The sequence below is a fragment of the Chinchilla lanigera genome, unplaced genomic scaffold (genome assembly GCF_000276665.1).
Source record: "Chinchilla lanigera isolate Chin_1 unplaced genomic scaffold, ChiLan1.0 scaffold00018, whole genome shotgun sequence".
NCBI classification, from domain to species: domain Eukaryota; kingdom Metazoa; phylum Chordata; class Mammalia; order Rodentia; family Chinchillidae; genus Chinchilla; species Chinchilla lanigera.
Window position 1 is genome coordinate 24,148,214 of NW_004955419.1, and position 12,827 is coordinate 24,161,040.

At 36.7% G+C, this 12,827-nt stretch overlaps 1 protein-coding gene across 2 annotated transcripts in view; it reads left to right on the forward strand.

Annotated features, from left to right (window-relative positions):
* Grin3a (glutamate receptor, ionotropic, N-methyl-D-aspartate 3A) overlaps window positions 1-12,827 on the forward strand; it is a 167,174-nt gene that overhangs the window by 42,854 nt on the left and 111,493 nt on the right. For both annotated transcript variants that reach the window (XM_013513084.1, XM_005382793.2), the window contains exon 2: window positions 2,412-3,016. In XM_013513084.1, the coding sequence (XP_013368538.1) occupies window positions 2,412-3,016 (605 nt within the window). The remainder of the gene's footprint in view (window positions 1-2,411; window positions 3,017-12,827) is intronic.

Below are 12,827 nucleotides of genomic sequence, written 5' to 3' on the forward strand. Positions count from 1 at the left end.
ATAGAAGGTTTTGCTGAGGAGAACAGGAGGTAGCCAGGAAAAGCACAAAAGACATAAGGAAACTTTGTGGTGCAGACCGGTGTTGGTGCCTTCTTCATTGATAAGAATCTCCAGTGGTTTTGTCTTTATTCTCCTTCTTCACAAATGAAGAAAACTTCACAAATGAAAATTCCCATTAGAAATGTAAACTTGCCTTATAGAAGTGTAATTTTTGCTCTGTTTTTAGTGCTTCTTCTCTACACATAATTTCTCAAAATAATCCCCATGCCACAGGGGCTTCTTTGAGGGGTGCCATATTCTACTCTTCTACAGTATGTTTTGGAAATAAAGCTAAAGATGAGGTAGTAATGGCCTTGTAACCCAATATTACTGATTTTGAAATTTGTCCTATGGGTAATTCAGAGGTGATGGTGCTGTAAAATGATATGATCATATTTATATTTTAGAAAGAAAACTAGCAACAAAATAGGAACTGGAAGCCAGGGAAACACTTGGGAATAATTTGTTCTTGCCAAATACATGTAGAGCTTTCCTTTACTTTCCTTCACTTTTCCTTGCTCTTTTCTGCTGAAAGAGGATTAAGATAGAGGAGCAAACAAAAATGAAGAAGGAAAGGAAGCTGAAAGAGGAGGATGGAAAGAACTCTCTGGAGCAATTCATATGCATTAGAAGTAGGAATGAGTAAGTGAAACCTCCCCTCCTCTCATTCTGAGATTTTATCTGGCACCTCAAACCCTAGAAACCAGTAGCTGCCACTCCTGATCTTTGATATCTTTCTCTCTTTTGCCTCTCACATCTCATCTTGTCACTAAATCCCTTTTAATTTTAAAAGCTTTCTTATTGCCCTCCCCTCCATTACCCACAAGAGCTTCCAGTTAAATCACCTAACCAAGATCTCAGAGGACTTCTCTTCTTCACTCTACTGAACACTGACTGTAGAGAACCCTCCTGAAACGATGATTTTATCATAACAAGTTTTTTTTAAATGTTTAAACTAAGCCTGGCGTGGTGGCACACACCTGTAATCCCAGCACTCAGGAAGCTGAGGCAGGAGGATTGTTGTGAGTTCAAGACCAGCTTGGGCTACAAAGTGAGCTCAAGACCAGTTTGAAACTACACAGTGAGATCCTGTCTCAAAAGGAACAAAAAAAAAGGTTTAAATTAGAAGAACAAAAGTCAAATTCTCAGAACAAATTTTAAAATTCCATCCCATTTACGATCGTAAGTGCTCTCATTTCTTGCAAATGGTCACAGTTCTCCTGAAAACCCCCTTGAAATCCTTATTCTTTGTTCTATGCAAATCAGAAACCTTTCAGTGCTTCATGCAGTTCAAATTTTAGCCTAAATACAATTTCTTATTACATATTTTTGGTGGGTAGGCAGAGCCCTTATTTCTTATACTAGGGCCTGAAATTAACTGAGAAAGCCCTCCTCATATTTTGACATATGGTGTATATTATGGATGTAAATGTTTGACAAATTCTCAAAAATAGAACAATATTTCCCCATTGGAGCATATGTGCTTCAATTCAACCAACATTTATTTCAGAGTAAAAATATATATGCCATTGTTCTAAACATTCTTAGGATATCATTGTTAAAGGATAAATATGTAAATATGTGCTCTTGAAAAGAATAATCAACACATGTTAATACTGGAAGGCTATATTTCACCTATATGACTAATAATTTTTGACTCTTTAAATAAGATACTTCTCTCTGTTGAGTTGGAGAGTTCTATACCTAGTTGAAATTGTAATTGAAGTTATATAAATGGTTTAGTGGCACACATTTCACAAAGAATCCAAGCTCAGTAGATACAGTAATATAATGAAGCCTTCACCGTTGGAATATACACTTAATCTTGATGTACATACTGCTAATTATTCCTTATATGGTGAAAGCACCTTGTTTAAGGTGCTAGCAGTTTGGGAAACGATAATCCATTCATCTTCTACATTTCCTTATACAAGAAACTGTACTGTGTTAAGATTTCCATGTTAATTTTTATACAAGGTAAGCATAATGTCTTCAGTTATTCCTCCTGAGGGAGAAGCTTAACAAATGAGTTATTAGCAGAAGTCTAAGAAATAGGATTATGAAGGGGACTATCTGTAAAGAAGAAAAGTATAAAAATAGACAAAATTTATGGCTACGTTACCTCTTATGTTTACACCAAGAGTTGTCTGCTCTTTGGAACTCTTAATAAACATCATCAGGAAAGGGAGTGGAAGGAACCAATAGCTCCATTACATGGAAAGCATATTTTTCCCAAGTATGAGAATTTTTTCCCAGATGTATATCTTGGCTATCACAAGGACAAATGAAGGATTTAACCTCATGAGAAAGTAAAAGTACTTAGTCTTTGACCAATGCTTTCTAATTCTTCTTTTTCATATCTTTAAATACAGAATCCCCTTCACCTACAGCTGAGTTTAGAAAATTCATTAAGTTCTGATGCTGATGTCACTGTCTCAATCCTGACCATGAACAACTGGTACAATTTTAGCTTGTTGCTGTGCCAGGAAGACTGGAACATCACCGACTTCCTCCTTTTTACCCAGAATAATTCCAAGTTCCACCTCGGGGCTATCATCAACATCACTGCTAACCTCTCCTCCACCAAGGACCTCTTAAGCTTTCTACAAGTCCAGCTCGAGAGCGTTAAGAACAGCACACCCACGATCGTGATGTTTGGCTGCGACATGGAGAGTATCCGGCAGATTTTTGAAATTTCCACCCAATTTGGGGTAACATCTCCTGAACTTCACTGGGTGCTGGGAGACTCCCAGAATGTGGAGGAGCTGAGGACCGAAGGTCTGCCCTTAGGGTTAATTGCTCACGGAAAAACAACACAATCTGTCTTTGAGTACTACGTACAAGATGCCATGGAGCTAGTCGCAAGAGCTGTAGCTACAGCCACCATGATTCAGCCAGAACTTGCTCTCATTCCCAGCACGATGAATTGCATGGATGTGAAAACTACAAATCTCACTTCAGGACAATATTTATCAAGGTAGGATGCAAAATGTGCATTACATTTCCTTTCATAGGGCTGTGACAGGAAGTAAAATTGTCCTATTTATCCTGTCAGCAGAAATCTTGACTCTGAATAGCCGTAAAATCTAATAATATTTCTGAGAGGGTCTGTGGTAACCCAACGCTAGTATTTCACGATATATCATCTGTACTTTGATCTATATACTTGTAAGTGCATGCATAGTTCAAGTGCTCAGGCATCCTTTTAAACCTTGTTTAAGCCCCCTGCTCACCACTGTGTTCTTTGTAAGTTACTTAAAAGCTCTAAGTATCCATTTTCTAATGAGTAAATTAATATAATAATTATTAGCTGGGTACAGTACAATAAATCTACCATGAAATTATGTATGTAAAGTAACTAACACCATGCTTAGCTCATACACATGCACGGCAAATATTTCTTTCTTGCCCACCCTTTCTAATATCCATAGGCTGAACACATTTCTCTAAATATATACAGAGAAAAAAATTAGTCACACAAGACTACAGGGATTTTTTTTCTCTACTCTCAGGCCTTAAGGCAATATAGTTGCTGCTAACTACCTGTATGTCCTGTCAAATTACTTTGTTGAGCTTTAGTTTTTTATGTTCTATACCTACTTGTGCAAAATAGATATTTAATCTATGGAATTGTTGTGATAGATAGATAGATAGATAGATAGATAGATAGATAGATAGATCATTACATCAAACTAAGAGTGCCACAGGAGTATTATCATTTTATTATTTTAAAGTATTATTGTTCTTTGTTTCTTATATAATTGTATAAATAATTTTATGGATGCATAGTCTAAGTAGAAGCCTTTCTGGCTTAGTACTTCAATCCGATTCAGAAGCTAGAATGAAAAAGTGCATTTAAAATAAAGAATAACCCATCAAATAGAAATGGTTTTCATAATTCCTGGGAAAGCAGAATAACCTTAAAGTATTTTTTTTTAAAGCCTAGATTTTCTTCTGGAAAAATATCACTGATAGTCAGAGAGGCCAAGTAGAGAAATGCTATTTCAGGGGTAAAACCTGGCCTATAAATCAAGTCTCATTTTTAGGGAGTCATCTTCAAAGACTGACATTTGACTATATTAAGACCACCAGGCAATCTCGGGGCTGGGGATTTAGCTCAGCGGCAAAAGCGCCTGCCTAGCAAGCGCAAGGTCGTGAGTTCGGTTCCCGGTACCGGAGAAAAACCAAAAAAAACAAAAAAAAAGACCACCAGGCAATCTCATAATGTCTTACATTTAAAGGCATGAATATTTGCTAAAGGTGGAGTGGGTCCTCAAAGTTTACATTTAATTTTACACGTGTGGACTGAGCACCCTCTGTGTGCAAGACAACATACCACAGTTAAAAATGGCAGAGTTAAACTGTAAATACCTTAAAATACGTTTTTAAGAAAACCTAGAATAGGGCTGGAGACATAGCTCAGTGGCATAAGCGCCTGCCTGGCAAGTGCAAGGTTGTGAGTTTGATCCCCGAAACCCCCCCCCAAAAAAAAAAAAGAAAAGCCCTAGAATAATACTAATGTATTTTTTAGGAATCTACTAGTGATAAAAGTAGACATTCTGTCATCATCAGAATTTTCCATTTTTCCCACATGTATTTGAATTTCCATAAATTTAAAGTGTTTGCATATTTCTATAGCTGCTACCTAGATTAAATCTACTGCTTGTAAAATAGTACATAACTTAAGCTCAGGATTTTATCCAAAACAAGAAACATTTACACAACAGACACATAAGCTAAGCTTTGATTTATAATCTCCAGCACTAACTTTAGAAGGACAATCATAAATAGCAAAACTACTAATGAAGATTGTAATAAGGTATTTAGCATTTCTCTGTCTCATATAAAATAGACATCACAAGAAAAAAGATCCTGTTTGGATCCTAAAAATGTGTAGAAATTACAGGGAAGCATATTTTTTTACTTAGGTTGTTCATACCTTAGGGATTTGTTGTGGTAAAATCAACTGATCTTTCTGGCTCTCTGAGATTCCATTTATATTAAAATTACATGCGTTTTCCACAAGGATCCCATGACACGCTGTACGTGAAACTGTATGACTGAGCTTACCTGCTTCTGTCCATCATTATGTCCATGTGTCTGACTTTTGAACTAGAGAACGCAAATTCTATTAAATGGAGACATTATTATTCAGCCTAGTCCAAAGCCTAGCATACAGCAGGCACTACTGGTTATTTATTGAAATTTACTAACACAGAAAGAAGGAAAGGAAACTTTTTTATTTTATTTATATCCTCCATCATCTGCTGCTGTAAAAGGAGATAATATTTGGTAGATAAATTAAAAATAGACACCTTTTTTGCATTTACTGTCTGGTTTTATTCCTTTACTTTTCTTTCCCTTTTTTCTGTTCTTTCTTTCTTTCTTTTCTCCTTTTAATAGAATGTTAGGCTACTGGACAACCTCTACGCTCATGGCTGGTTTCTACGTTTTTGTTCCACAAACTTTGAAAGCTGTAAAAGGAGAGAGTGAGGCTCGAAACCCAGCAGCAGTTCACGGTTTACGAGGGTCTTTGACAAGATTTCCATCCCCGTGAACGTGTTTGAAAAATGTACTCAAAGAACTTCAGAAATGATGCCTAGGACTTCTTAAACTCCCTGAGGAATACAGTCAAAGAGAAAGTTTCAAAGTGTTCAGGAAAGGGTCAGGGGCAGTGGGTAAAACGTAGAAGCTGTCTTTATAATGAATAAGTTAAAAGCTGCCTTAAGCCATAAAACATCTATGGCTTTTTCATCACCCTTATTTATTTTGTTTAATTCAGTCTTTTAGAAAGTTAGTTATTCTCAGTCCATAAGTCACATCTGCATATAGTAATTTTCTTAATTGTTCCTAAATTTTGTGAAGCTGACCCCGCTTCCTCGATGCATAATAAACACTGGGAGGATAATGAGCTGTGACTAGTGGGTGTCAGAGTTATGCAAGTTTTCATTTCTCACACAGTCATTTTCGGTTTGGGCTGACAGAATTGTTAACATTTTAAAATGTTAATGAAATCACCAAAAACATGGCATTTTTACTACAGGTTTTTAGACAAGAAAAATCATTTCCCGTAGCAAACTACACAGACATAATTACAGGTAAAAGGGACCCTATTCTTCCCACTCTCCCACATGCCAAAGCAAATCTCCATCATGTAGGAAAAACCATTTGAGGACCAAGTACATTGTGTGATCTTTAACAATTTATGTTGAAGCTGTCTTACTAAGTGCTAATTATTTGGAAGCATTACAGCTGGTGTATTATTTTGATAATATCACCATAAATACATACACCTGGGTGCTTTGGTTCAACCAGTGACCAATTGTTGAACTAGGGTGAGTAAAAAAATGAAGACACCAATCTTATCATTTTGGAGTGGAAAGCCTAAGGGATGAAGATGAAAAATAGCTAAATGAGTATAAAACAATAGAATATGTGCCTTTTAAAGAATAGATATGTTCAGATATAGAGAGAAGGGAATAGCTGATACTTCTTACAGATTTGGTGATGGATCTTAATAAATCAATAGAAGTTATCAGGCTTAAAGTAAATTCACAAGCATAGAAAAAAGCATATGTAAATTTATCACAGCCTGAAAAAGAAATTAAGCATGGTTGGAACATAATTGCATATGAAAAGGGTTTGCAGGGATTCTGGAAAAACAGTAGTTAATTTGATAACACACCACAGGGCTGCTATGACCAGCTAAGAAGTTTGCATTTTATATGCATGCTGGATGTCAGCTGAATGGCAGAACATTAGCTATGACATATTTATAAAATCACTATCCTATAACAAATTAAACAAATAAAACAATACAGCAAAAAGAATTGAAAGTATGTTTTTAAACAATTAGGATACAAAAATTACTTTTATTCCTCAAAATTAATTTTAGCCTTGTCTACATTTCCTCCCTGTTGTATCCTCAACACCAGACTCTTGTAGAAGTCAATAGAGGTTTAAGGATTTACCTACTGCTTCTAGACTAGGATATGCCCACGCTTATGTGAACTATCTGGACACTGACAGACATTGAGTTCTTGGTCTAAGACACCGCTGACACTTAGCTGGCTGATTTTATTTCCAATGTTATTCTAGCTACAAGTTGGGATGTAGAAAGCTGACTTCCTTCTTTGAGTAGCTTCTGGACTTCATTTCTGTATCCTGTAAGAACTGTTATCAAATAGTGATTAATTCACTCCAAAAATGCTTTTGAAGTTTATTAATACTAAGTGAAGTCCTTGCCCAGAGACAAAGAATAGAAGATAGAGGACTCTGCCATTAGAAAACTTAAAATTCCTTGCTTTTATTCTCACAACAAGAGAAGAAATACTCATCTAAGTATCCATGATTTTGTCCATTTTTCCTTTGATCAGGATATTTGAGAGACATCCCCATTTGATTCACAATTATCCTCTGGCACCTGCAAACATCTCTAAGCCCCTTCTTCAGCTGATGCCAAGGGATGAGCCAGCATGCAAAACACACTTTGCCCTCCAACCTTTGTTCATATTTATACTTAAGTAGCCAAGCAATACTAGGATTCATTGGCCTTTCGTTAATAGTAAATGCTTTATTTATTTTTGGAGACAGAGTCTTGATATGTAGTTCAGGCTGGCCTTGAATTTACTATGTAGCCCACGCTTACCTTGAATTCATAGTAATTGTGCTGCCCCAGCCTCCCAAGTGCTGGGATTACAAGCATGTGTCACCACACCTCACTTGCTTTAATTATTCATTTTTCATAAGAGTATATTTTAAGCCATATATGATGAGACACTCGAAAAGCTTCAGAAAAAAAAACTTTTAAAAAATCCCTTAAAAAAAAAAACAAAGGTATGACTTTTCGTGATGGTGTCCAATTCTTCCTTGGACATTAGAAGAATTCCATAAGATCTTGAGGCTGCGTGATATAATTCTAATTTTCTATTCCTGTCTACCATCACTATAATTTAGTAGAATTGTGACCCTAGCAAAAGTATTTAAAGTGTATAAGATTTCATTTTAATAACTCTAAGAATTCCTATCTCAAAAAAACAAATAGTATGCCTAAAACCATCCAGCTAGTACCTTGTAGGGGAAGATTTAAAGCAGTTCACTTAAGTCCACATTCTAAATTCCTCTAAAATTGATGTAAATCTTTGTTAATTAGAAATCTATTTGTAATTTAAGTTATTTTCAGACAAAAACTATATATGAAGAGCCGGGTACCCTGGCACAGGCCTGTAATCCCAGCACTTGGGAGGTTAAGGCAAGAGGATTGTTGTGAGTTAGAGGCCAGCATGGGCTACATAGTGAGTTCAAGAGTTCAATACCAGCCTGAACTACATAGCAAGACTCTGTCTCAAAAAAAAACCCAACTATATATGAAGAGGCATAATTACCCATGTATAAGTCCTAAGGACCTCTACCAAGTCAGATTAATTAGCCTGTAGCTTTCAATGTGCACTTGACAGAAATAAAGTTGCCCTTAATACTGGGACCTTAAAGAAAATCCTTTGCTTGTGGGTGACCTATTTTAACCAGCTCTTACTCCTAGATCAGCTTTCTTTGCTAGAGCTACTAAACAGTTGATATTTGTAGGAAGCATGTCACAAATCTCAGGGTCCAACATGAGACCTGTGTTTCTAGATGCTGTCATGAAGAACCCCTGTAATTGAACTAACTGGTTAAAATCCCTGGAACTTTTCCCTTCACGTAGGTTGCTTGAGTCATACTAATAGCCAAGCCTAAAAATTTTACTAAATCACAGGGTACTCACTAAGGGTCACTGAAAAATGTGTATTCCCTCAGAATACTATTTTGATAAAGACAGTTCAAATTAGTTACTCTTAAGATCCAGCAGGTTTCAAACTGAGAACTTTTCCCAAACTATAAGAGATTCTGATCTCTTCTTTGCCTGAAAGGAAATCATATTGTTGACTTTTTCACTTTATATGGATCTAATGTAAAACTTGGAACTATGCCAAATTTTACAGACCTGTCTCAGGATCACTCAATCTCTAACTTTTCAGAGAGATGTTTGATTGATTAATACTGTACCACGTGACACTGCCAGGGACGTGCCACAGCCAAACTGGTAGAGATAATGTAGCACCTGAGATACCACTAAAGCCAAATCCAAAGACCCAGACCGGTGAATTAAATTGAGGTGTGACACAAAGGAACCAAGAACAGTTCGAATTGTGGACACAGACCACAACTGTAGACAAGCATCAAAGTCCATACCAAACAAGCAAGGGATAAAGACAATGACATCAGGTTGTAGAACAGAGCTAACTGGTGTATAAATACATATGGGGCAGAAGAAAACAATTTTCCAGTTACAACATATGGGAGCAAGAAAAAGAGAATGCCAGTCCACCTATCTGAGTTCTTGATGCAGTCACCTCTGCACATCCACCAGTAGTAATGCAGCCCAAAGTGTGTATTTGTATTACATTGTGACCCAGTTACATAGAAAAGCATCCTCTTCCTCTTGGGGAAAAGTCAAAGAAGGTCAGGAGTTCTCCTTTCCTGGTAGTTTTACTTGTAACTCAGTTTTGCGGATATTGGCAAAACACAGACCCAAACAAATCATACATCTCCACATATATTTAATATTATTAACTTCTAAACTGATAAAAAAAAAAAACTTTTTAAAAAAAATATGCCTTTGTTTTAAAGGATGACCTAATTGGTGATTAGAGTACATGGGTGCCCTCTACTCTGATGATTGAAATTTAGTAATTTCCAATTCCTGTTAAATTTCATATCAGAAAATTTTCCCATTGAAATAATTTCTACTTTTGATATTGTGCTATTTACTATTCCAGAGGAAAATGAATTGTAATGCTTCAAACAATCAAGAAATTGCAAACACAAATGCTTCCTGGCTGAAGGAGCTGCATCCTTTTGGCAAAGTAAAGTGATGTATCAAAGCTTAGGTACATGTCAGCTTTGGGCAGAAGACATGTATTTAATTAAATTTACCCCATAAATACTACTACTGAGCAGCACCTCTGACTAGGCACTGTGTTATGCCTAGGATTCAAAGATGACTCAGTGTGATAGGTGCTTAGATGAATGCTGAAATTTTTATCAGCTTGACAGGCTGCATGGGGCATGGGGTATCCTGCCTGCAGCAGGATACTGGGAAGTCAGGGCGGGGCAGGGCTCATTCCTAACTGTGACGTTGTGATGCTATGGCCCTCAAACATGGTGTGTCAAAATCTGGGCCTTCAAGAATTAATCAGCTGCCAAGTAGTTATATTGCAGTCTGCTAAAGAGGATTAGAGAGAATAGTCAAGGCGTCCTTTTACACACAGGTCAAGAAATAATCTACATGTAATGTTTGATTTCAAGAGCTGTCCTGGGCATGGAAAACAAAATCAAAGCAACATCTTCTGACAGCTGGGCAATAGATGAGTTCCCTGGCTAAGACAGCTAAGTTCATGTTATCATACAAGAAAGCAGATACCACGGACTCTGTGAGACAAGCCCCAAAGGGAGAACTGAGCTAGTACCAAAGGTTGCATGAACAAAGAAAGGTCTTCTGAGGCTGGAAGAAAGGGAGAGATGATAAAAGAGACATTGAAAAATAAAGAAAAGTGGAAGTAAGTAGATGGGTTTCAGAAGGTAGTGGGAGTGAAGTTGGAGTAGCAAAAAAAAACAATTTTCTGGGCTTAGTGACACATGCCTGTAATCCCAGCACTCTGCCAGGCTGAGACAGGAGAAGAGCAAGTTTGAGCCCAGCCTGGGCAACTTAGCAACTTAGTAAAACCCTGCCTTAAAATTGAAAAAAAAAAAAAGTAAATAAAAAAGCGTGACAGCCCTGGATTCGTACCCAATACCACACACAAAAAAGTAAAGATGGACAGGAGCTAATGTATGATAAGCACTCCTACAAGCAGGACAGAATATTGCTATTTCCCTTGTACAACATCTACCAAAAGGAAAAGGGAATAGGAGAGACAAGAAAAGAGAAAGTTTAGAAAAATAGGACAAAGCATATTAAAGGAATAATGAGGGAGGTGATTAATCCTCATTCCAGAAACTATTAAAGAATACTGGAGGGAGAAGAAGTAATGTACAGCCTGAGAAGAAGTGAAATGGGAATAATTCAGGAGTAGGATGATTCATGGTAAAGCCCTGAAAAAATTAAGCAGTGTCACACACATGGGTTGAAATACAAACTGAAAATGTAAACAGCTAGTGATTCAGACAACTGGAGATCTACGGCGTTTGTGAAATAAGGGAATTGAGTAGAAGATTTCTAAAAGACTATCCAGAGAAAGTAGTTTGAGTCTTCTCCATATGAGTTTGATTAGATACAGAGATGTCTCATGAAGAAAACCCATGAGATTTCTGAACATCCACTTTTCTCTTCCCAACCCTCTTCTGCCCCAGAAAAAGGAGAAAGGGAGTGTTAAGCACATTTCTTTCCTGCATATGAAAGAACACGGTTGACATGGGTTTTCTACCACATATCGAAAGCTAGGATCCTTAACCAAATTAAAACAAGAAACGAAGGTTTAGACTGTGCCTAACAGCAAGGAAACCCAGCAGTGGAACCCAGTGAGCCTATTAAGAGTTGGGTAGTACCAGAGTCTGGGAATGCTTGGGAAGACATAAGCAGTAAAACTATTCTCAAAGATCTATAATCAGGCAAAGGCAAAAAAATCAAAATTCAATTCTCAGATGCAAAAAAAATTGAAAAGAATGTTATGGAAGATGAGCAAATCTTTCACTCCTCAGGGGGAAAATATTAAGTATGATGAGATGATCATGGGTAAAGAAATTAAGCTCATTTGTCAAAATATGAGATAATGAGGATACAGTCTTAACAGTACCTAGAAATTTCCCATGGGAAAGAATAATTTTAAGGCTTTACAGAGAAAGTAGATATTCCCATGTGGAGATAGGATTAATAGAAGACAATAGTAGAGGGAAAAAGCAAAGATACTAGAACAACTTAAAAGAACCAGAAAACAAGTGAGAAAAGTAGGTGTATAAAGAGACAGCTTGATGAGTAGAAGAAAATCAAAGTAAAAATTAATATATGACCTATCAACAATGAGGGCATCAAAAAGACACATGAGAAGGGTGGTGAAGATTAATATACATGTTAGTTACTCTATTCTCATTGCTGAGACAAACTGACACCCAAAGTTAAATGAGGAAAGATTTATTTAGCTCATAGTTCATAGAGGTTTCAGTCCATAATCAGCTGGCTCCAAGGCAGGGTGGCACGTGGCAGAGGAGCAACAGTTCATGGCAGAGGAAGACATCAAAAGCAACAAGGAGAGGCAGGACTCTTTCTGTCTCTTATGTTGTATCCAGTCTACCAGGGTTAGGGCAGTGCCAGCTCAATCAGTGTACTGATCCAGCAATCATCCATCTTTAATCCTAGCGCCCTTAATCCCAACACTGCAATACCAGTCAATCACACACTCCAGATTCAGCAACCTCTGAAAAAGCCCTATGATCACATGAAGCTTTGGGGGGACGTCTAGACACTAACCATAACAATATGTGACTAAAATGAAGATTGAGAAGAACTAGATTATTACAGAACTATTTCAAAAACAAAAAAATACAGTTTTATAATAAATATAAAGCATGTCAAACTTTATATATTGAATAAGAGATGAAAATTGAGGGAAATCCATTTCTAAAATCTTTAAGAAAAAGACAACATTACAGTGAGAAAATTTTAATTTCAGTAAATTTTAGAATAAATTAGTAAAAGTAAAAAGAATAATGTAAATTTTTCAGATAAACAAGTCAAAATCAAGTAAAACATGAAT